At 34.9% G+C, this 25,648-nt stretch overlaps 1 protein-coding gene across 1 annotated transcript in view; it reads right to left on the bottom strand.

The window, feature by feature from the left end:
• LOC150105586 (heat shock protein 60A-like) overlaps positions 1–25,648 on the bottom strand; it is a 115,410-nt gene that overhangs the window by 69,288 nt on the left and 20,474 nt on the right. The window contains exons 3-5 of the mRNA XM_090394930.1: positions 20,078–20,330; positions 13,868–13,950; positions 2,798–2,893 (exon numbers count right to left, since the gene is read on the bottom strand). Of these exons, the coding sequence (XP_090251056.1) occupies positions 2,798–2,893; positions 13,868–13,950; positions 20,078–20,330 (432 nt within the window). The remainder of the gene's footprint in view (positions 1–2,797; positions 2,894–13,867; positions 13,951–20,077; positions 20,331–25,648) is intronic.

Here is a 25,648-nt window from a genome sequence, read left to right as displayed (position 1 = left end):
GAAGGCATCACTAAACTTAAACCACCTGTCATGTAAAAGGAATAACAGACCCCACTGTCTATGCATCAAAGACACTAAAAGTAAACATGTGGATGCCAGACTTTAAAATGAATGTTTCTCCAGAGTTATTGATTCTCCTGGAATCCTCTCATACCACTGCAAAGGTAGTACTTGGGATTGATTTCCTAGAGAAACACAAGTTCACATGTAATTTCTCAAAAGGGGAGATCTCTATATCGGGATCCAATCAGGGTGCCCGGATGAGGAGTAGTCAAAAGCGTTGCACTAGCAAAATTAATGATGAGGTCAACACAGAAAATGACCATTCCCAGCAAGAAAAAAAAAAAAAAAAAAAAAAAAAAGGGGGGGGGGGGCTGAAAAAAATTAAAATTTGTCAAATAGATAATGTGAACGATTTGTCTGAAACCCCAGCTATGAGAGATACTGAACAAGTCAAGAGGGGTGAGATATTACACGTCTTGAGTATCAAGGTGGCGGCAGATAAAAAGGAAGATACGAAGGCCACGGTGAAAAAAATAAGAGGTGTAACAGAAATAAACATTACCGAGATATGCAAAAGCCGAAGCCACTGCCCTGACAATAGCAGATCTGGAAAAAGAACAAGGTCATCAGGAAAGAAAAGGATACTTGAAGGAAAACAGGACGTCACAGCATCAGTTGCGAAAAGAGGAGCCCACAGGACAGGCTGATGGCGTTCCCTCCTGTAAGATAAATGACAAATCTGAGTGTAGTCCGATCCAGAGAATTTATGACTTACGACACAGAAACACAGCATAAAAAAATTTTCATCCATTTTCATGGTTTAAAATTTTTTCATGAAGGGGTGGGCCTTTGTAAAAATATTTATGTGGCTCTAAAAGTCCAAATATTTTCACATAAAGTTTACCAAGGTCGAGCCCAGTAAGACCTGTAACTTGTAAATAGTTGTATGTTATATGTAAATAATCCCAATGGGAATTTGTATGTGCTCTATGCCAAATAAGGAAATATTCTACAAGGTGTAGTATTAAGACAATACTTGCCAATAGTAAAGCAGTATATTTTTAGATTTTTGTAAAGACGTCAAACTTTGTGCGTGTTCTACATGGATAGTTCAGGGTCAGTGCTAGGTGGACCGACAAAAGCTTCAAATGAATAGGATTTAGGGAGTGTAGGAGAAAAACAAAAGGAAGGGTCAGTCAAAGAAAAGGATCAAGAGATTTTGCCGAAATTTTCGGGGTTCACATATCTTCGCACAAGGATTCGGAAGTGAATAAAAGGCGCAGGCGAAAAGATCGCATTATCAATTCGAGAAATTTTCGTCAGTGATCCAGAAGACGTCGGGAGAAATCATGCGAGTGATCTGAAAGAAAGATGACGAGGAGCCGATCCACCAGGCAAAGCTGTTGTCAGAGGGAAGAAATTGCTCCGTTAATCCAACGCGCATGCAAGCATTCCACAAGCCGATAATCTTCGCCTGAAGTGCAGCAGTACAGCGTCCCATCACCGGCGTAAAGAGGGATTGAAAAACTTGACACGGAACGGAAGTCCAATTCGAAGCCAAGTACACAGAGGGTAGCAGCTATAAAGTGAGTTGACCCGTTTGTTAAATTTCCTTGAGCTTTTAAGAGAACACTTATTAATGGACTAAGTAGAGGCTGATCTAAATAGGCAAATCTAACAGTTAAAGATTATAAAGTAATTAAGTGTCAGGAATTTGTAGTTGGAATTAAGTCATAGTGCAACTGTTTGCTGAATTGGTAAAACTTGCCTATAGAATATTCCCAGCATAGAAGGGAAGGAGCAATTGCGTGTAAAAGATATTGTTTATGTGTTCGATGAGTAAGAGCTAGCATTTAAGTAATAAGTATCATTGCTCAGTATAAATGATTTATGTTGTATTAAGAAAATTAGTAAAATATGTGATATGATTTGTGTGAGAAAATGCAGGAACTTAAATAGTCTATTTATGCAGATTTGAATTGTGATGTTTCTTTTTATTATTGAAAATGCAATGTAAAATTTGTCTTATGTGAATTAAATCTTTGTTGTTTAAATATTAATAGAGTGTTGCCTGATATTTTAATTCTTTGATGCACTGTTCTAAAAAAAACGACTGAGCTTGTGAGCGGGGAAGATAGATAATTAATACGAAAATTAGATAAAGGGATAGCCACGACTGTATATAAGAGTAAGGAATGATATCTACCGAAAGTAGTAACATTTAATGCCATAAAAGGATTTCCTGAGGCGCAGTCACTAATTCAAATAAATATCTAGAAATCCTTGGTATAATAAAAATAGGAATACTGGAGGTAAAAATAAGGAACAGGAGGATATAAGATTAAAGTTAATAGAGTTGTATAAGGGAAAGAGACATAAGTTAAAGAAGTGGGTATTGATGATAAGATATATAATATAGAAGAGAGATATAGAAATAAATAAGAGAGATATAAATAAATAAAGATATAAGATAAAGTAAAATATAGAAAAACCCTAAGATATTACAATGGCGCAGTAATGACAGGATAATAAAAACATCTTTCATTTACAATGGTGCATAGTAACAATGGGATATTAAAGATAAAATAAAGGATAATAAAATAGAATAAAAACACTTTTCATTTACACATTCTGCAGTTTTGTAAACTGAATTGCCCACTCCCCCAAAAGATTTAAGTGATAAGTTGGAAACCACATCTCGCACCTTTCTACAGGATTTCAATAAAAATGTTGCTAACTGGATATCTGACAGATTTGCACTTCTGCATAAACATTAAGATAATTAGCATTTTACCTTTACTGTGATAACTCCATCTCTTCCAACTTTTTTCATTGCATCAGAAATCAGCTGTCCAACTCTGCTATCCCCATTAGCTGATATAGTGGCAACCTAAATAATAATAAACCTTTAAGTCATTTGAGAGAAATACTGAAAATATCTAAAGCTAAATCATTGGAAAGAAATAAACTGATATTAATTTTGACTATATAAAGATAAATTGAATATTCTTAAGAATTAATCTGAAAATAACATTATCTGCATTTGCAACTAATGGAGTTCCACAAGACTCCAATTCTTTTACTTATCCTATTTCTTCTACACATGCATTAAATTCTATACATTGAATGTATATATAGAATCGAAAACTTTCAGAACATCAACATCTGCAAAAATCTAATAACTAAACCATCTTCAATGAGATTTCTGATAATCTCACGTATTTCATTTTTTTCAAAAGTTTTTTCCACTTGGCTATAAGGATGCCAAGAAATTATATTCTTGTTTATCCTTTATCCAAGTTCAAGCAAACAAAGTCTGCATGTGAAGTATTTTCACAACTAAACTTTTTGGGTGTGTATGAAAAATGTACGACTTCTGCATTAATTCAACCTTGGTATCATTTCTGGGACTGGCTTCTCTGATGAGACCTCAATAAAGATCAAAACCAGTCAGGGTAGTGGCCCATCCCATAATGCTTAGCATTACAGACACACCCAAAAGGATTTTTTTTTATCATTCATTCCAATCCTTGTAAAACTCAACCCTGTTGTATTTTTAGCATAAAAGAACATTTTTTTCCTAGTCTTACTTTTGACAATATCCATATTTCTGGGCAAAATTTCTCTTCTTCAGAAAGCTCTAACCTCCGATCTTTGCTAGTATAAACAGTTATGCTAGCAAAGTGATATAGCTAAAAAAAGAGACCTAGAAAACTTCCCTCCAGCCAGCAACTAGAATCGAATAGCATGATGGGTGACACACACAGAGAGAGACAGTGTACAATTAAATATAATACTGAAATTAATTATGGCTAACCAATGTCATTTTTGACTTTTGAATCCCTTACTTGTCACAAAATGTCAACTGTCACCTTCCTTCTCTAACCATTCCACAAATAAAGAAAAATAAATATCTCAAGTGATGATTTCATACTGGTCCAAGAATTGTATATATATGTTAGGAATATGTGAAATAGAAATCGACAAGAAACCAACATTCTGCTAGAAAAAGAATATCTGATTGAAAAGAATTTTTTTTTAAAGAAAATCAGAAACTCTCACATGTAAGCTACAAGCTAAATATACAAATATTATGGGGGGAAGTAAAGGTATTTTGAAAAGAAGAACTAAAAGACTGTGTGGCAAAATAAAGAAATATCACCTGACTCAGGTAGAAAATTGTGTGGTGAAATTTACTGCAAAGAAAGAAAATTAAGAACACAGGAAGCTAAGCAGTTGATGAAAAACAATTATATTTAAAATGTTCTAGGATAACAAGTCTGCATGCATTCTTATACAGAAAAGTTATATAAGTAGTTAAACAAGTCATGAGAAGATTTTGGAAATATGAGTATCACAATGGTGGCAAAACATTTTGGTGGCTAATAAGGTTTTAGCAATGAGAGCAATGGTTACTGCAAACGGAATCAAAATAAAAACTGAAAGATATTCTGGATGTCTGAGGAAATTGCTTTGAAATATTATGAAATGAGATAATCAACAATAGAACTGTAATAACAGACTATGCAGAAAGAAAAATAGAATCAGAAGTACCTTTCAATACTAGAGGCAGAAAAGGTCATCAGAAATCTAAAATGTAAAAGAAGAACAGCTGAGATGGATGCAAGACTAGATTTTTTTCATCATGAGAGACAGTTGAGAAATGGGAACATAATAAGAATCTTAATAAGAATAATAAGATTCAGCGATCTTGAAAAATGATATAATTTAAATGGGAAAACGTGTTCAAAACAACTCTGTTGTAAATAGAACCATACACAGAATGATACATATAGCAATGTATTTTTAATTGAATGATATATAGGAAGCTGCTTTATGTACAGGGTTGCCATAATTAAATAGGAGTCCAGAGCTTTGTACTTGGTGTAAGTACTCTCTGGAACGTGGAGTTTTTATTTTGAGAATATAAAAACCAGTACAAAATTCTGCCACCAACAGACAGGTAATGTTAGAACTACTTGATATTTGCATAATCCTTATATCCACTAACTGACAAGCTGGTGGATATAAGGAAGACAAACAGATTTGCATCATTTTGATAAAAATGAAGTTTTACTGATCTCACCTTACTGGAACATGTGTTGTTAGTCAAGCTTTACTATCGACAAGGTAATACTAATGCTGCACTTCAAGAATTCTGGCATTTGGAAGATAGGAGAAAAGGTTCAATGACAATAACAAATCTTAGAAAAATGATTCGTGGAATCATTGCTCTAAGAATCATTTGTGGCATCATGGAACACAGAATGAACATACAATGGGTCCAGCAGTGTGAAGGCAATATCAAGGCAAATGGACATACCATACTCAACTCTGAAAATTCTTGGTTCTTTCACACTCAAGCTTTGCTTCACGGTTATGCGAAAACTTGACGGAAGTTTGTCCTGACATTCTTAGCTTGAATGGCAGTGGATAATGCATCATGGTCATGGAAGATCTTGTCAGTGATGAGGCACACTTATCTGAATGGTAGTGTTAACTCATACAACTGCCACATTTGGGATATGAATAATCCTCATGTGTTCCATCAAACCCTCTTTACACTCATTGAAAGTCACAATGTAGTGTGGTTTCACTGCATTGTTTATTATTGATCCATACTTTTTTTGAAGAACTTCGCCCAACAGGAACAGTGACTTGTACCGTCTCTGCTGTTAGGTATCCAGATGATACACAACCACATTCATGCAGAATGGAGCACCATCTCACACTGAATTGCCAGCGAATGTTAAGAAACCACTTCACAAAACAGAGTAATTAGTCGTGCATTTCCCACAGCAAGGCCACCTCGTTCACCTGATTCCAATCCCTGTGACTTTTGGTTATGAGACCATCTGAAACGCGTGATGTATGAATGACATGTTCCTGATGTATTATTATTATATGGGCACCTCCATGGAGTCCGAAGTCTCATCACGTAAGACCCATTGAAATCCATTAACAGACAAAGTACTCGCAACTGACCATGGCAACCCATCCACTCATTCACAACTCTCCAAGCAAAAAATCCAGTCCTCACACCCATACTAACAACAAATTTCTTCAATTTCCAGGGATGACCTCTTGTTCTGGTCTCTCTAGCCAGGTGCTGAAACAGTTTTGCTGCATCAATCCTATAAAATCCTTTAAGCAACTTAAATGTTTCCATCATATCCCCTGTTTTTCTCCTATCAACCAACTTTTGCAATCCACACATCCTCAATCTCATAGAGAACATTCCACAGGCCACTTAACGTCTTGGTCACTTGCCTCTGAATCCTCTCCACTGCTTCCCCCATCCCCAAGAAACCAGACTCAAGCACAGTAATCCAGATGCGAGTGTATCAAGGTCTTATAAAGAGGAATAACAACTTCTTATCTCCAATAGCCAAGTAATCTTATGGGCTACCTTAGCATGTCCCCCTAAAGTTTAACTTTCTGTCTACCTCCACTCCTAAATCTCTAGCTTCATCTATGTCCTGAGACACAGTGCTATCAATGTGATACATGGCTTGTAATCCATTTATACCAAAATTCATAACTTTACATTTCTCCACATTAAACTGACACCCATTATTTTTTGTCCATAATGACACCCTATTTAAATCATGTGCAGGCTCTCCACATCACCTTGTTTAATTATTACTCTACCTAATTTCACATCATCACCAAACAACTGAATATTTCCATTCAGATTATTTTCTAAATCATTTATGTACAAATTAAACAGAAATGGTCTCAGCACTTAACCTTGCAGCACACTCCTAGTCACCTGTTTTTTTTGCCTCAATTCTACCCTTCCACATACCACTTTCTGATATCTGTCCAACAGCTGCCCTCTTATCCACTAAACCAGTCTCATATCCATTCCCATTTGTTCTAATTTGCATAACAGTGCTTCATGGTCTAATGCCTTTGCAAAATTATCGTGTAGCCATTTCCTTTATCCAACTCAGCTGTTACTCTATTATACAAAGTCAGTAAATTACTGATCCTTCACAAAGCCATGTTGAGCCTCATTGTTTTATCTACCCATTCTTGAATTCTTTTTTTTTACCAATGTTCTCAATACTTTTACCACCCACGCCTGAGATACTGATTGGTCTATAATTTGCTACTGTAATCCATTCATTATGCAAGGCAATTGTTTTGCCCTCTTTCCACTCCCTTGGAACTATACCAGAGCTGAAACTTAAAGAGCCTAGTCAAAGGCATTGCCAGTTTCCTTGCACATTCTCGCAAAACCCTAGCTGATATACCATCTAATCCCACTGCTGTATTCACATTGAGATTCTGCAATATCCTAAGAGCCAATTCATCCGCCTGTGTTCCCACGTTAGTGTCTGTAACATAGGTTAAAGCAGTAACCTCATTAGGATGATATATGCTTGCAAAGTGGTCATTCAGTAACTCAACTATTTTATTCACTTCTGTCTCCTCATGACAATCTTCACTAATTAAGGTTAATCTTCCGTAATCATTCTTCCTCTTACTTGCCACATAACGAAAGACCTCTCTGGGATTTCCTTTGACCTGCTTGGCTAGATTCTTCTCATATTCCGATTTTGCCTTTACTGCCATGCTGGTCACCTTTCTTGCATGAGTCTTCTACTGTTTATGAGTTTGCTAGTCACCTTTCTCTTTATACACCTTCCACAGCATTTTCTTCTTCAGCTCATGCTTAATGATATTACTATCTAACTCCTCTCTGATAAACCTCCTTACCCTACATATACAATTTAATATTGCTTCCTTTAGATGAACCTTAACCATATATTCCATGCACTACTAACATCCTTACCCTGCAGTGTTTCATGCCATGGCACAGATTTATGATTCTTCCTAAGCTTGTCATAATCACCTGCCTTGTAGTTTCACATATACCCCTTTCTTGACAGAATATTCCTTGTGTTTTACAATCTCCCAAATCAAGACTGCATAGTCACTTTCACCAATCAGAGGCAATGTGGTCACAGATGGCTCTTCTGATTCCATGACCAGGTCCAGTACTCTCCCATCACATGCTGCCTTAAGCAATTATCTCTTAGTAGGTGTATAAATTCTATTTCCTTTCTGCCATGTGATCTCTCTCCCCCTTCAGTCTATATCTCAATAGTTTAAGCCTCCCCCCCCCATAATAATCACTTGACCTGTACTCATTGTAATAATTTGGTGATGCATGTCTTCCAGATCATCTGTGGAACTCCCTAGCCTATAGCAGCAACCAACTGTATATTTTGTTACTGGTTTCAATCTCACACCAAACTGCTTCAAATGAACAACCACCTTCCCACCTATGTCATTCTCTTTGGCTGCAATTCATCTGCTATCATCAGTAGTACCCCTCCCCAATCCTATCTTCCCTGATACTAAACCATTCACATCCCTGTAACTACATTATCTACAGTTAGCAAAGTCTCACTAATACCTATTGTTACACCCTGATAACTTAAGAATATGAAAAGTTCAGTTATCATGATGTAACAAGAGAAGAAATAAAAAACCCTGTATAGATAAGTAAGCAAGCTTATTCCTAAGCAGCTATCGTTAAGCGCCTTTGAAAGTAACGAATACAAAAAAAATAAAAAGAAAGAAAAACATGCTTGCATCCAAGTGAAAAATATAGCTGAAATTGTTTGTTAAAAAAGGAGGGCATTTTATTACAGTTGTGATATGATAAAATAAGGTTAAGTAAAGCAAGAAGATTAGCCATAGGATTTGTATGTGAGAGGCTAGTTTTTACACTTGAAATAAGGGATTAAAGATTCGAGTTAATTCTTAGAAAATTTTGGAAAGGGGTTTAATTTAGTATAGATGACATAGAGGTTAGCTTAAACAAAAACCAAAGCTCAAAGTCATAATTCCCGAATAGAGACTTCGTCACGTGTCAGTCGCATGCACACGGACTGTTTTGGCAGAAAAACGCCACTTGAAATCGGCTCCAGTAAGGTGGGAAGAAAAGAAATTGAAGAAGGTGCCGGTAGGGGGTCATCGTATAAAAGGGTTAGGAACCCTCCCCCCCCAACAGAAGAGGCTTTTTTCCTCAGTTTTCTTCACAAGTCTTCGTATAGGTCTCATGCTGTTTTCCTGAGTGATGGGTTAAGAGTTTTCTCCGTCCGACACAATAAGGAAAAGTCTGTGGGATTTCGATTCCGTGTTCCTATTGTAAGAAATGAGGGACGCCATTTAGTTAAAAAGAGAGAAGATAACGTCAGTGTGTTTCGTCGTCCAGTGATCGTAACGAGAGAAAGAAAATTCTATAAAGAAGTCAGTGCCCACATGGTGAATTTCACAGCCATAGAATAGATGATCCTATGTATGTCCTTGATTGAAGAATGTAAGGTAAAGATTGTGAAAGCCCATCTTAGTGCCAAAAGAACTTAGGAGTGATAAGTTATAGAAGAGGTCGTCCTAGGAAGGTAAATATCGAAAAAAGGTAAAGACCAGTATAGAAGACCCAAGTCAAAAGGTACTGTAAAATCTCGTGTCAATTCAAATCATATGTAACTGTAGTCATTGTTCAATTACTGAACAGTTGAAAGGATTAATGAGAATTATACTAGGACTTTAGTACATGTCAAACTAGAATAAAAATGAGCTTGTTACTATTAATTAATACAATACGTATTCATGTGCCTAGAGATTTATACATGTACATTGTATTTTAATTAAGAGAGTTTTAAAGGTCAAAAGTGTGTATTAGCTCAGCGAAAGGATAATTTTAATCAATATTGTCTTAGTCAGAAAAATAGAGTAACTGATTATACATGTCCTAGAAAATACAAAATTATAGCGTGATCAGACCAGTAAGGGGTTAGACAAAGGATCAACTAGTTCCAGGATTATACTTCTTTGCATGTATAGAATCTATGCGATATGATCACAATTCTCATGTAGCATCTTAACCTAATACTTGTGTTTAGCTAGTGAAAATTTCTATTATATATTCTTAGTATTGAATTGAGTTTTATTTGATAAAGAATGAATTGTACCATGTTTAAGAGTTCGATAAACTCTGTTCATTGAAAATACAGTTGTCTGAGATTGCCGCTCAATGCACCACTTGTAACAACGTACGAACCTAATCACGTGGGGGGGGGAGGGATTTTGTTAAGTTATGAGATAAAGGTCACGACTGCGTATTAGTTTCACACTCAGACATGTTTTGCTCCTTGTTTTTGAATTTTATATCTTAAACTAAATGTCCTGAAAGGCGCAGTCTAAAATAAATATTTAGGGACACTAAGGGGAGAAGAAGCTTGAATATTTGTATTTGGGTGATCTCGTATATAAATAAGATTTGGAAAAAGACAAGTAGTTTCACATGTAAGGATAGTTGAAAGCCTAATAATCGTAAATTGGGACACAACACTACAACTTTTGGGAAGATTGCACTAGCCAATGCCAAAACCTTCTCCCTCTTCTTCCTTATACTTCTGGCATTAGTATATAGAAACTGCAACATCCCTTTAGTCCCCCCACCCACCTTTACTTTCTGAATTGTCTACCATATTCAATATTTTTGCTTGAGAGACCAGATTTTTCACTTGGTCATTCTCATATTCATTCCCTTCATGGTTGCCTTCACACAATATCACTTGCTTCCACCCTAATTGCTAAAGCTTCTATGAATTTGCACTCAGCATGCTCTGTGAAAAAAAGCTCTCTCTCTCGACACCACACCAAAATCATTTAGGTGCAGTCCATCAGCATTGTAATAATTCTTTCCATCAAACAAAGACCATAAATCTACAAATCCTACATCATTCCTTCTGCACAATCTATGTATAGACTCACTGGCTATCAACGTCTTCCTTCTCAGTTTGCCTCTCTCGTAGCATGGTAGGAGACTTACAATCTTCACCTTCTTACTCTTCAGTTTTGTCTCTTCTAACTCCTTTACATCCTCCCTCATAGAATTTAGCAACCTTGAAAGACAGAATAATGCAGCATTTGAGACAAATCAATGAAGATCTGTTGCATTCATTCTGATGTAGGAAATGTCACTCACAGAATGCAGTGCTCAGAACATCTGAAAGGAGGATATATTGAACCACATCTCTAAGTTAAAGAAATACAAAAATTGATTTGTTGTGCTTGTCTAGCCATTACTGTTTAATTAATCCTAAACCATGCATTTATAGTGCCAAATGTCCCCTGGTGGGAGAATTTTGTACTACTTTCTATCTTCTGTAAATAAAAACCCAACATTCCAGAGTGATGATGATTCTTTAAATTACAATTGCCATTACTCTTTTAAATGTGCAATAAGCATACAGAAGTAACTAAATTAATTAACTGCTGTTACATAAACAGAACGAATATCAACAAAATAAAAAGAAAACTCGGGAAGAAACATATTTTCAGTAATAAATGTATAGTATAAGTTATACATTTTAGCTGTTTCAGTACAATTTCAATAAATGATCTCAGTATCCCACAATGCAAAGCATACTACTTTATGGACATGTACAATTCAACACTGGTACCTTTCTGAGTCTGGAACCCACTGATGAGTCATCAAAGATCAAAACCAGTCCAGACAGTGACCCTACCATAATGCATAGCAATATACATATAAAAAAAAAAACAATATACATAAGGAAATATAATTTACATTATGGGATACTGAGGCAAATTGATGAAGTCAACAGCCTCTATATACCAGTAGCCTAGTCATGAAGATACTTCACATGCAAACTGTTTACTTACACTTGGATAAAGGATTAAAAAATATATAATTTCTTCGCAACTCTGTAGCACAAACTTACAGAACAGGAGACTTTTTTTGGTATCAAATTTGGACAGTTTTTTTTCCTGGTTTCTTTCTAGTGAAGTTAAACAGGAATTGACAAACTGGTTGGAATGGACGAGGGGGGGGGGGGGAGGTGGTAGTTACAAGCCCAATTGTGCAAGAATTTGAGAAATAAGAAACCAAGAAATTGGTCTCAGGAAACAGCCAACAGTTTAGCCAAGGGACTAAAATGACTTGCCAATTGGACAGGATGTAGGTTTCCTGCTTTTATTCCTTTTGAAATCAATTTGGAATATGCTGATAGTTTTCTTGCTTGGTTCTAGGCTTGGTATAAGCAGTAAAGGAAAATAGAGATTTTTGATGAGTCAGTTATGGTACTGGTCTTGTTCTGTTTGTACAGTCATGGCACACCACTCTTTAGAGAACTAACGGTTAAACAAAATGTAGCAGAGATAATATTTTCACACCAATAATAATTACTTTGGTAATACATTCTGTACAGGGCTGAAAACAATCCAACCACAGGAATGAGGCACAGAAGTGTCAGTCTCTTTGTACAACCATGGCACACCCTTTAGAGAACCAAGAGCTTACACAAAAGCGAGTAGATATAAATATTTTCTCACATCACTGAAGGCATTATGTAATTTAATGAATTCAGAATTCAGTTTTAGCCATTTTTCTATTGTTTTAATTTGAAGGCTTATTGCAAGCGAGATGAACTTGCACTAAAAGATGAGCTAAAAATGCCACAGCTAAATTTCAACACTAATGCTATTATCATAAAGGAATTTAACCTGCAACTTATATACTATTTCTTATAATAAGAATACTTACATGATATAATTGTGAAGGCCTTACAAATTATATTTTAAATCATACTGTAAAATAGTCCTATTTTCAATGTTAACTTGTGAAACAAAACTTTTTAGAACTTATGTTAAGTGCTGATGTTCTTTAGTGAATACAGTTAGAAGTGTTACTGAACTTAACCAAGCTAGCCTGAAACTGCTGCCACCTCACCACCATTTTAAAATTTTAATGGGATTACATAGGGAAAATCTTCAAATAATCTCCAGTAACTAAGCTAATATGCAACTTGAATTTCAAATAATAGTTCATTAAAACACACACACAAGCTGTAAAGTGAAACTGCCGCTGCTCATAACTTTTGCTGGCACCAGAGGTGGACAGTGATCTTGGCATTTTCCCTAGCCCCCCCAAACTTCAAATCTCACTTATTGTCATATGCTAGCTGATCATCTGTAACTAATATATGCACAATTACTTGCATCACTTAACATTAAAAGAAAGTAAAATCAGTTTTGTCAGCAAGGAATGACAATACCCTCTGTTTGGAAAGATCTAGGGTCCATATGATTTAGGACACAAGACCTTTCTAGGAGTATTCAACTGAAGGCAAGTTAACCAGGATCTATGAAGGTAGCAGTATTTTACTCCCATGAAATTCTAATTTTTCACCCTCAAAATACAAAAACCAGAGAATATACAAATAATACAGCAGACGATACAGATAATTAAACAATAAGTCAATTAATTCCATGTTTCCAGCAAGTTACTTGACCATTTTAAAAGGAAAATGAGACAAGATAATAAATAAATAACATTACATAAATTATTTAAATTAAGGGGATATTAAATCCCACATTATTTCAAAGCCGAATAAGAAACTCAAAGATAGAAATCAAAGAGTTTCATGCCGAATATATATATATATATATATATATATATAGCAAACTATAAAAAGTTTTGGTGAATCCTAGCATAAGCTAAACACATGGTTCAATACTAGGGCAACTCATAGCAAAGGTGGGTAAAGTTCTGATCTCTATCCTTAGTATTTCCCATAATATAAAACATCTCCTAGGAGATGTATGATGCTATATAATATGGGGGAAAGTCACTACCCAGGCCGGATTCGACCTTTATTGAGGTCTCATCAATGAGTAGGTAGACCTGAGACCTCAATAAAGGTCGAAACCTGAAGATACTTTCAGGCGCAAACTTTGTTTGCACACACTTGGATAAAGGATTAAACTAAATTTAGTATACTCTGACCAAGTTAAAAATAAACTTTCAATATCCTACCTGTGATATTTCTTCTGGTGTTGTAACAGGCTTTGACAATTTCTTAAGGTGGTCGACTACCTTTTCAACAGCCATCATGACTCCTATAAAAATAATGGCACATTATTTTTGCTCATTCTTTAGTTATATCTTTAACTGTAGGGTACAGTATTACAATACTCCAAAACAAGAAGTCTAGTTTTCAGAGTGATTGATAATCCCTATTAAGTAATCTGATTTTTTTTTTTTAAATCTACTGGATAGGATAAAATGTTACAAAATTTTTTTAACTTTCATGCTGTAAATCATAATCTGAATAGGTTAAAAAAAATGTTTTTGCCTTTTTTTTTTGGCAAGTAATGGACACACATTTACAATGAATATAAATAAATTTTCTAAAACATATTTTTTTCTGAAGTTAAATGTAATTAGATATTCAGTCTCTTTCAAATTTCTCCATGAAGGAAATGTGAATGGGTCACGGTCAACTAGGTGATGGCCAAGTGGGCAACGGAATAAAAGATCAAATATGCAATTCTATTCAGTTGATCTATTACCAGGTAAAAATGAGTTAAAAGAAAGTATAAACATAAAATTTGAAAAATCTCGCTTATAATTAAGTTTATTTTTATTGTACTTAAGTTAGGTTACTACAAATTATATTTGTTAATTACAAAATAATATTAATAAATGAATTAAAAAACTATTTTTTCTTTATTTTAATATTGTGCAATTATACCTTTTCATTTTTAAATAATTTTCAGACCACTCTTTTTAACCATCTCTTTCTTAAATCGTCCTACAATTTAAATTTCATCATCATCAAATTCCTGCCATCTACCCTCAACGGGTGTACATGATATGATAGTACTACTTGAAAAAAATTACATCATTACTAACTTCCTATCTACAATTTTCCTCCAAATCAGTCTGTTACGTGTCAAGACTCCAACATTATCAGATCTTATATTTCTATCGTTAAGCACTTTGTACTGTATCAATCCACCTATATCTTGGTCGTTTTCCTGCCAACCTGGCAGAGAAAACTTGTTTGGCTAATCTTTCTTTGCCCATTCTGTTTAAATGACCATACCACTTGAGATTAGCTCTGCTAACGCATTCCAGGATGCTGACAACGTCAAGTTCTTTCCTAATATCCTCGTTTTTAATATGATATTGCCATTGATGCCATCTGTTCACGCCTCTAATCTTTCTCAGGACACTCATATCTGCGGTCTCTAGTCTTTGGTCAAGTGTTTTACTTCTGACCCAGCTCTCAGATCCATAAGTTAAAAGTGGTTTGAACACTGTCTTGTATACAGCTAATTTACTATTCCAACTAATTTCTCTCTTATTCCATATGAATTTATTCAGTTGACTTCCCACCATACCAGCTTTGCTGATTCTGTTTCCATTTCTATATTTAATTTACAATCTTCACTAAAAATCATGCCAAAGTAGCTGAAATGTTTTACTTGTTCCACAGGTTCTCCATTCACAAATAGTTGACATTTTCAATGATTCTGCCTATTTTCATTGTCTTTGTCTTTTTATTTCTGACCTTCATACCGTATCTATTACAACAGTTATACCGTATCTATTACAACAGTTATTCAATTTAGTCAGAGAATCTTGCAGACTTGTAGCAGATTTATTTAGAAGTATAACATCATCTGCATAAAGCAAAGAGCTGACATTAACGTCTCCAATTTTGATATCATGTATAATACCAATTTACTTCATAATGTTATCCATATAGATAATGGATAACAGAGGGGATAATGTACATCCTTGTCTCACAGCAGATTTATCATTAAACCATCTTCCTGTACTTACTTCAATTCTAACTGCAGACTTACAAATCAAATAAACACTAAGTGTTGCTAGATATAATGCCCCGCTGCCACCATATAACTGTGACGTATTGAATAGCTTCTCTCTTGGCACCTTGTCATATGCTTTTTCCAAATCGACAAAACTTAAGTACAGATCTTTGTTATATTCCGATGCTTTCTCGACTATTTGTCGTAAAGTGAAGATCTAATCCTGACAGCCTCTATTTGGCCTGAATTCACCCAGCTTTTCTTCCACAATTCTTCTCAACCGTTTCTCAAGTATACTTGCATAGATCTTGCCAGGAACACTCTGTAGGGAAATACCTCTGTAATTCTCACATTCAGTTTTATTTCCCTTTTTATATATGGGTACTATGAGAGCTCTACTCCCATCATCAGGTGTTTTTTTACCACTGTGCTGTCATCACTGCTTGTTTCATTTAGCAGTTTTTCAAAGTAATTACTCTCCATACTTCAAGGATATCTTTTTCTCCCATTTTCATGTCACCTTCATCATCTCTAACTCCTTTTACAGCACTCTTTCCTGCATTCCTAAGCTTCTTCAAACAACCTCCAGAATATTTTGCCACCTTCTTGATATTTATTTTCTATTTCTTGCCAAATTCCTCCAATGACTTTTGTTTAGCTAGTTTTACACAGTGTTTAGCATTCTTGCATTTGTCTCTGTATTCTCTAAGAGCACGAGCTGACTTATTTGCAGTAACTTTTGATATGCTTTCATCTTTTCCTTCACTGACTCTTAATTTCCTGTGTCCATCATGGAGTTCTAATTTTTCTATCCTTGCACACAACTTCACCACATGCCTCTCTAGCTGAATCAATCAGGGTTTTTTTCTTTAAGGCTTGGAACTGAATCTCCAAGGTTTGGTTCCTGTTCTCAAACTCTTTCATTTTCCTTCAATAATCTTTGTGTATTTTAGTCTACAGTTCACATCTGAGAGCTGCTCAACATTTATTTGCTTTAAAAGTTTCTTACGTGTCATTCTTTTCAATATGAAATTCAATTTTATCCTGCTCAAGACTAAATAGTGATCGCTTCCAATTTCAAATCGTCTGTATACTCTGGTGTCTGCACCAGGGAGAAAACATCCCTATCAGCAATAACATAGTCAATAAGAGTTTTCTTATTCCTTGCCTCTTCTCTTCATGTGAATTTGTGCACATGTTTATGTTGGAAGATGGTGTTAGTAATAACCAGTCCATGTCCTGAGCAGAAATCCAACAGGTATTTGCCATTATTTTTAGCTTTGCTCTTTTCTCCAAATGTTCCCAAAATATTTTTGTATGTCTCACAATCATTTCCTACTCTGCTATTTAGATCCCCAACAAGGACCAACTTTTCCTTTTTCATTGTGTCAGTTGCTTTTTCTAAAGCCTCAAAAAATTCCTCCACTTCTACCTTAATAGAACCTTCTGTGGGACCATAGGCACAAATAAGTCTCATTGTCCAGTTCCCCATCTGATATTTGCCCACATCACTCTACTTGAGAAGACTGCCTGCCATTCAAGAAGATTAGCCTCGTATTTTGTGTTGAATACTATGGCTCCTCCTTCTTTTCCTTGATTGTCATTGCCTAAATATAACATTTTGTATTTATTGCTCAGAAAGATCTCACCAGTTTTTGTCTTTTTTGTTTCAGTCACCTCTATTATGTTGATCTGGTACTTATCTAATTACTCAGCTAGCTCCATTCTACACAATAAATCCTACAAATTTTGATATATGATATAAACGAAAATATAATATAAATATTTATTAACTAGTTGACTCATTTTTTGTATGGGAAATTTCAATATAACTTCTATACAATTCTTAATTGTACACAATAAAAATAAACTTAATTATAAGTGAGATTTTTCAATCAAAATTTTATGTTTATAACGTTCTTTTAACTCATTTCTCAAAAAAATATTATTTAAATTTACCTGATCAACAGAATAGAATTGCATATTTGATCTTTTATTTCATTGCCCACTTGGCCATTGCCCAGCTGTTGTGTACTCATGTGAATGTAGAGTAGCAAATAACATTAATATAAAGTGTTTCTTAGAAAGCTTGGTGGTGGCGAGGAGAGGGGGGGGGGGATGCAAAGAATGAAGAGTAGATACTGTACACACACAGATGCGAGACCCTTCGATACTTCTGCACATGTCAAAAGAAGGAGAATCCATTCCTATAATAAGGTAATCAATTCGTATTGTGGGATGAGTTGTTTCGCATGTCGGAAATTAACTTCTCTTTTATGATCATTGTAGTTTTTAAAGTGGTAACTATTTTGCTTGTATAACAGTTGGAAAATTTATGTATAAAGCACGTGATTTCGCGTGTTGGTGACCAATTTGTACATCGCCTCATTTCTTTCTCCCCTTTAACGTGAAATGACTTGTCTTGGCAGTCTGCCAACTATGGCTCTTGTTTCTGTGGTCAGACAGTATTCGCCAGTAGCTGCTTATGCTTAATTTTTATCTATTGTATTTAATGTGAATCCTACCCAAGAAAAGCTAATATAACATAATAATATAAAATTAAAGGAGTGAAAGAATGACAGTGGAGAGGTTGGTCAGAATGATGCCAATGAAAACTAGAAAATTCCTGAGATGATTAGAGCAAGTCTGTGAGGTCATCTATTAACCATTCCTCTCATTCATCCTCTTCTGGATGACATTATGCATTTGGATACTAGCAAAGAACATCAAGTTTTTTGGAAAATGTATAAAGTAGACAGATGGGTACGGGCCAGGAAAGGCTAGAGGTGTGAGTCAACAAGAAGAGAAAGATGGTCATGTCTGGATATTAATAAACAAGACCACCAATATCATAAAAGAAATCATATATCACTTTGTACACTGTAGCTACACTCAGAGAACAGCACGGAGATCAATTTTTAACATAAGTTAGTTAAATAAAAAATTGAAGAATGGAATGTTCGAGCACAAGGTTTGTCAAATGAAAAAGAGAACAGAGTGGACTATCATCAGCAGAACTTAACTATGTATAGAATTTATGGTTAGTGAGAAATCATTTGAGTATAGGAAAAAAAAGTGTGGGAAAAAGTACAGTCCTTGGGTACCACCACAGGAAACCAAAATGACACAGGTTTGATTAGTACACCTCTATGCCAGATGCAATCAAATGTCAAAAGCAACCATACAAGTTTCACCAAACCTTTCCTTGACTTGCATCCAAAACAGCATTGCTGATGGGTAGGAGATCTGATTTATCTCCAGTTTCTTTTTGGAATGGGATGATACAGGCTTCCATCCATGTTATAGAATAGATGCAGCATGAAAGATGGTAAATACAATACAAGATGAGTAGGGGCACACTTAATAGTAAAAATAGCTAACTGACTAGGAGAACTCCACATAGTTCATAAAAAAAATGTGGAGAACAAACTGGGGCTTCTGACCTAATATCTGATCCTTACCTTCAAGTGGTGTGTGTGTCCTATCAGCAGGTATCCAACTGGACAGCAAACAAATGAATACAAATTAGCTGGCAACCTGGGACTTAACCAAATGAACTATATTCTGTATTTGCTTAAACTAAACAGGTACAACATGAAATTTACTACTAGGTGGGGAGTCCACACCATTCTTTTTTTCTAAGAGAAGAAAGTCTGATGATTAATAAACCCTTGACACCGCAAGGTAAAAGAGGGTAAAAAGAAGAAGAAAAAGAAGATGAGAAAGTCAGATAATAGAAATAGGATCTGAATTTAAACTTTGTAGCTCAAAAATGGAGGTACAGGTAGTTTGATGTCAAGTCAGTTGCTAGACAAGAGTGCATATTATCTCCATTATGTATATGGATCACATTATTAAGGAAAGTGGCATCAGGCACGACATCAAAACTGGAGATATTCAACTTGGCTCTTTATTATATGCAAATGATGTTATACTTCTAAATAAATTCAGTACAAGTATACAAGATTACCTAGCTAAATTGAATAACTGATGCAATAAATGTGACATGAAAATCAGACTAAGAAAATGTTATAAATCATTTCAGCTGTTAAGGCACAATTTTTTTGTGAAAATGGCATATTAAATATGGAAAGAGACAGAACAATTAACAAAACTGATATGGTAGGGAGTCAACTGAATAAAGTTATTTGGAATGAGAGAAACTAGTCAAAGCACTAAACAAGTTGTACATAAGACAGCATTCAAACTAATTTTAAATAAAATTATGGATCTGAGAGAGCTGTGTTAGAAATAAAACACTGGATCAAATAGTGGAGACAAAATATACAAGAGTTCTGAGAAAAACTGGACTGAACTGTATTGCACATTCAGTTACCGATTAATCACAATGTCAGTTTCATTATGAAAAAAATATTAAAAAATAAAATAATAATAATAAATTACATACCTCGTCTAATTTCTATTGGATTGGCTCCTTTGCTGATCTTTTCAAATCCTTCTTTTGCAATGGCTCTTGCAAGCACAGTGGCTGTAGTTGTTCCATCTCCAGCTTCTTCATTTGTGTTGTTTGCTACATCCTGTACTAACTTAGCACCGACATTTTGAAATTTATCTTTCAATTCAATTGCTTTAGCTACTGTCACACCATCTTTAGTAATCTTTGGAGAACCCCATGACTGTTCAAGGATTACATTCCTTCCCTATTTGGGCAGGGAAATAAAATTATTTATTAATAACTAAAAGTTACTATTAACAGTCACTATACAAATGTAACATAATAGAAGTGTTGACAGTGTACCTGATTTTCTTTATTTTCCTGAACTACACATAAAATGTCAACATTTTTCATGTGGTATAAAAGTAAGTCATTAGCAATATTAAACCAGCCAAAAGAATATTTTGTGAAAGGTTGACCTTGAGTTTAGCATTTCAAGTAAAAAAGCACTGTCCTCTCTTGAAAGCCTCTCAACAAAAATCAAAGACAAAAAAAAAAAAAATAAATAAGATACTGAAGCCAAAAGCAAGAACAAAAATATATAATGCTGGAAAATACGTGTGTGTGTGTGTGTGTGTGTGTGTATTAAGTAGGAAAGGCTGAAAGTATTACAAAGAAAACATACTAGAAGTAACTGATATATGTGCATAAAAGGTGGAAGAAAAGCCAATTATTATTTCCAGAAACAACTAGAAGATGAGCACACACACAAAAAAAGTAGCAACAGTTTTCAAAAGCAAAACAAAATTTGCCCAAATTGTATGCTTGAAAGGTTCAAAGCATAGTTCTATTCTAAATTTAAGACACCCACAATCAATGCATATCATACTTTTCAATATATAGGCCCAGGATGGTCTGTTCCAGCCTCAGAAGTCATAGTTATATCTCTTTAGAGGATGTTCTGGTTTTTTTTTTTCTAATGAATAAAATCAGTGCATATACTCTTATTAATATCAGAAAACTCACTTTTCATATTGTTGAAATTTATCTTTCCAATTAAATAGTAATTAAATAACTGTAATAAAAGCATTAATTGTACTTTTGTAAAGGTTGAAATCAAACCATATTATTCAAGGAGTAACAAAACGACACAAAAAGCTGAAGTTCAAAATCTAAGGATGAAAACTATTTCTGAAGATTACAACCACAAATTTAGATGAATCAGCTTGTAATAATTTGTATAATTGATGATTTTAATTTAGTTAGAGAAAGATGTTGGAAGTTTATTTTCCACTTGATTAGACTATAATAAATGTAGTTTAATCCTTTATCCAATAAAGTGTGTTTGCATTATGGGAGATACTGAGACAAGGAGTGATGAGATCTTGCTCCACCTTTACTACGAGTTGCATCAGTCCTGAAGGTACTTCAGGACTGACGCAACTCGTAGTAAAGCAATTTTGCAACTTTGTTTGCTTACACTTGGATTAAGGATTAAACAAAATTTATTATAGTCTAACCAAGTAGAAAATAAACTTCCAACATCTTTCTCTAAATCCAGAGTAATTTAATAATAAGGTGGTACACCTTTTCCCAACTTGTATAAGTAAATATGACCTCTCCATTGCTTCTGCCTTAGTATCACCACTTCTGGGTGTGGCTCCCACTGATGAGACCTCCATAAAGGTCGAAACCGGTCTGGGTAGTGGCCCTTCCCTTAATGCATAACATCACACATGTTTGCAAGGAGATGTGCTTTGCATTATGGGAGATACTGAGACAAGGAGTGATGAGATCTTGGTTCACGTTTACTACGAGTTGCCTCAGTCCTGAAGATACTTCAGGTGCAAACTTTGTTTGCTTACACTTGGATAAAGGATTAAACTAAATTTATCATGTGAGAAAGAATTACTGGAAAGGTTGAAGAGGGCTGCAGAATTATGATATTACAAGAGTTTGGAATCTCAGAGTGTTGGATCTAGGCACTGAGACAGCTCAGCTTGCAAGTCAGCTCCATTCAAGCACAAGTATGCAGATATCTCGACAAACCATGGCAAGACATCTGCGACAAGCAGGTCTATAGTCTGCATCACTTTATCTGATGCTCATCGTAAACCACCATAAAAATTGGACAAGTCACAGTATCCCAATGTACTCTTTACAGATGACAGTTGTTTTAGTCTTTCATCTGATTCTAGATGACACTTGATATTGTGTGAAAGTGGTACTGGGTTATGATGTGGGAAGGCATTATGCTTAATGAACGTACCGAGCTAAAAGTGCTGGAAAAAGTGACTATGGCTGGTGAATGATACTGCAACAAAATTCTTCAATGTCATGTTTAATTGTTCCATGGTGCTGTAAGCAAAGAATTCAGTTTTTGGATGACAGTGCCACACCACATCATACATAAGCAGTGGGGGATACTTCTGGAGATAGAGGATATTAATCGAACTGAGTAGCCAGTATGCTCCCCAGATCTAAAAGATTGCCCCCCCCCCACCCCTCCTTGCTCTGAAGGGGGGGGGATTTGCCTCAAGAACTCCTCCTGAATCATTTAGTGTTAAGCATGATATAATGTTGTGAGAGCTGCATTGCAGTTCAGGGTGGACATATTCCATACTGAAATGTCTCTCTCCACAACTGAATCAATCTGCCCACCTAGACCTTGGTCTTCCTCTGAATCTCTTTCCTGCAATCTTGGCATTAAATACCTATTTTGCTAACCTTAAGTGCCCATGCCACCTTATTAGCCCTGCTCACACATTCTTGAATGCAAACAATGTCAGTTCCTTCCAAATGTCTTCATTTTTAATATGATTCCGCCATTGATGCCATCTGTTAACTCCCCTTTCTCAGAACTCCAATATCTGTGGTCTAATTTTTGATCAAGCACTGTATTTGTAACCCAACCCTGAGATTCATAACTTAAGATTTGTTTGAACGCCATTCTGTATACTGCTAGCTGTGTTTTGGCTAATTTCTCTCATTTCATATAAATTTATTCAACTAGCTCCTAATCATATTAGCTTTGCTTATTCTGTTGTCTATTTCAATTTAATTTGCCATCCTCACTAAAAACTATGCCGAAATAGCTGAAATATTTTACTTGTTCTATAGGTTCCATTCAGAATGTAGCTTAAGTTTTCTATGTTCCTGCCTATTTTCATAGTTTTTGGTCTTTTTATTGCTGATTTTCATGCTAAATTTTAGCTGTTATTCAATTTAGTTAGAATCCTGGAGACTTGTACTAGATGTATTTAGGAGTACTTCATCATCATCATCTGCATAAAGCAGAGAGCTAAGTTTGACATGTCCAATTCTAATATCAGGCCTAATGCCACTTTCTTTCATAATGCGATTCATATAGATGATGAATAAGAAAATGGCCATTCATGCCTTACCATGAATATTTCTGTATATCCTTCAATTCTAACTACTGACAGATACAAAACAATAACAGACAACTTAAATATTGACTGTGTATTGCTCTGTATAATGTTCCTCACCCCATATAATTGTAGTTTTGAAAAGCTTTTTTTTATGGATATCTTGTCATATGCCTTTTTCAGATCTTCTAAAGTTAAGTACAGATCCTTGTCATATTCCCACGATTCCTCAACTATGTGTCTTAAAGTCTGGAACTAAGCTGTGCTTAATTTTAAAACCATTCAAAATAGTAAAAATTCCGCAGACCTACCAAATAAAAGTGGCTGCCATAATTAAAAGAATGACAGTAAAAATCTAAAATTTCCTTCAATCTGAACACAAAATTATAAAGCTTCAATTTAATTTTTAAATTGATTTCACTTGGAATGACCCATTTATTCTGAGCAGTGTATTTCTAGAAATCCATTCAATATTTTAGATTATTAAATTTTTGATTTCTAATTTGCATTTTCAGACACTCATTTTTTTCAGGTCTTAGATGGAATCCGCAAGTCTGATCCCCTCCCCCTTTCATTAAAAAAAAAAAGCAGAATATATAAGGCTCAAAATCATAAATATCCTGTAAGTTTGAGCAAACACTTCAAATTCAACCCCAAAATCTCTCTACTTCTCGAATATATGTCAAATTCTCAAGTCTTTGAATATGTGGTGATGCCTGATGTATTTATAACTGCTTACTAAAATAGTGATTGGAAAAAAAAATGCCTTAACTAATTTTTAATTGCTCAACAGCAGAGAAAACAGAAAAATCAGTTTACTCCTCAGTGATGATAAAAAAATTTTAGTTCCAGAATGAACAAATAAATACAAAAACTAGATGCTGAGTGAAAATAATCATGACTAGGGATTCACAATCTGTTTTATCTCCTCTACTCCTACATAGCTATACACCATGAAACAATCAAATGCATCATCAAATTGCTGCATGTACCCTCAAGAGGTGTACAGGATATGATAGTACTACATGAAAAATTTACATCATTACTAACTCCAATCTAAAATTTTCCTCCAAATCAGTCTGTTACTTGTCAAGACTCCAACATTATCATATCTTATATTTCTATCGTCTAAGGCACTTTGTACCGTATCAATCCATCTATATCTTGATCTTTCTCTGGGTCGTTTTCCTGCAAGCCTAGCAGAGAACAATTGTTTCGCTAATCTTTCATTGCCCATTCTGTTTAAGAGACCATACCACCTGAGATTAGCTCTGCTAACGCATCCCTGGATGCTGACAATGTCAAGTTCTTTCCTAATATACTCGTTTTTAATATGATATTGCCACTGATGCCATCTGTTCACGCCTCTAATCTTTCTCAGGACTCTCATATCTGTGGTCTCTAGTCTTTGGTCAAGTGTTTTACTTCTGACCCAGTTCTCAGATCCATAATTTAAAACTGGTTTGAACACTGTCTTGTATACAGCTAATTTAGTATTCTGACTAATTTCTCTCTTATTCCATATGAATTTATTCAATTAACTTCCTACCATATCAGCTTTGTTGATTCTGTTGTCTATTTCCATATTTAATTTAATATCTTCACTAAAAATCGTGCCTAAGTAGCTGAAATGCTTTACTTGTTCCACAGGTTCTCCATTCACAACACAGTTGACATTTTCAATAATTCTACCTATTTTCATTGTCTTTTTATTGCTTACCTTCAATACCATATCTATTACAACAGTTATTCAATTTAGTCAGGGAATCTTGCAGACTTGTAGCAGATTTATTTAGAAGTATAACACCATCTGCATAAAGCAAAGAGCTGACATTAACATCTCCAATTTTGATATCAGGTTTAATACCACTTTCCTTCATAATATGATCCATATAGATAATGAATAAAAAAGGGGATAATGTACATCCTTGTCTCACATGAGATTTAACATAAAACCATCTTCCTGTACTTCCTTCAATCCTAACTGCTGATTTACAATTCAAATAAAGACTGAGTATTGCTTGATATAATGCCCCATTTACACCATATAACTGTAGCGTATTGAGTAGCTTCTCTCTTGGCACCTTGTCATATGCCTTTTCCAGATCGACAAAACTTAAATACAGATCTTTGTTATATTTCCATGATTTCTCGACTATTTGTTGTAAAGCCATCACAACCAGTGACAGTACCA

Source organism: Typopeltis vanoorti, chromosome 6 (assembly GCF_054136105.1).
Source record: "Typopeltis vanoorti isolate ZY-2024b chromosome 6, IOZ_Tvanoo_1.0, whole genome shotgun sequence".
NCBI lineage: Eukaryota > Metazoa > Arthropoda > Arachnida > Uropygi > Thelyphonidae > Typopeltis > Typopeltis vanoorti.
The sequence above is the reverse complement of the archived record's forward strand: the minus strand, read 5'-3'. Positions and strand labels throughout refer to the sequence as shown.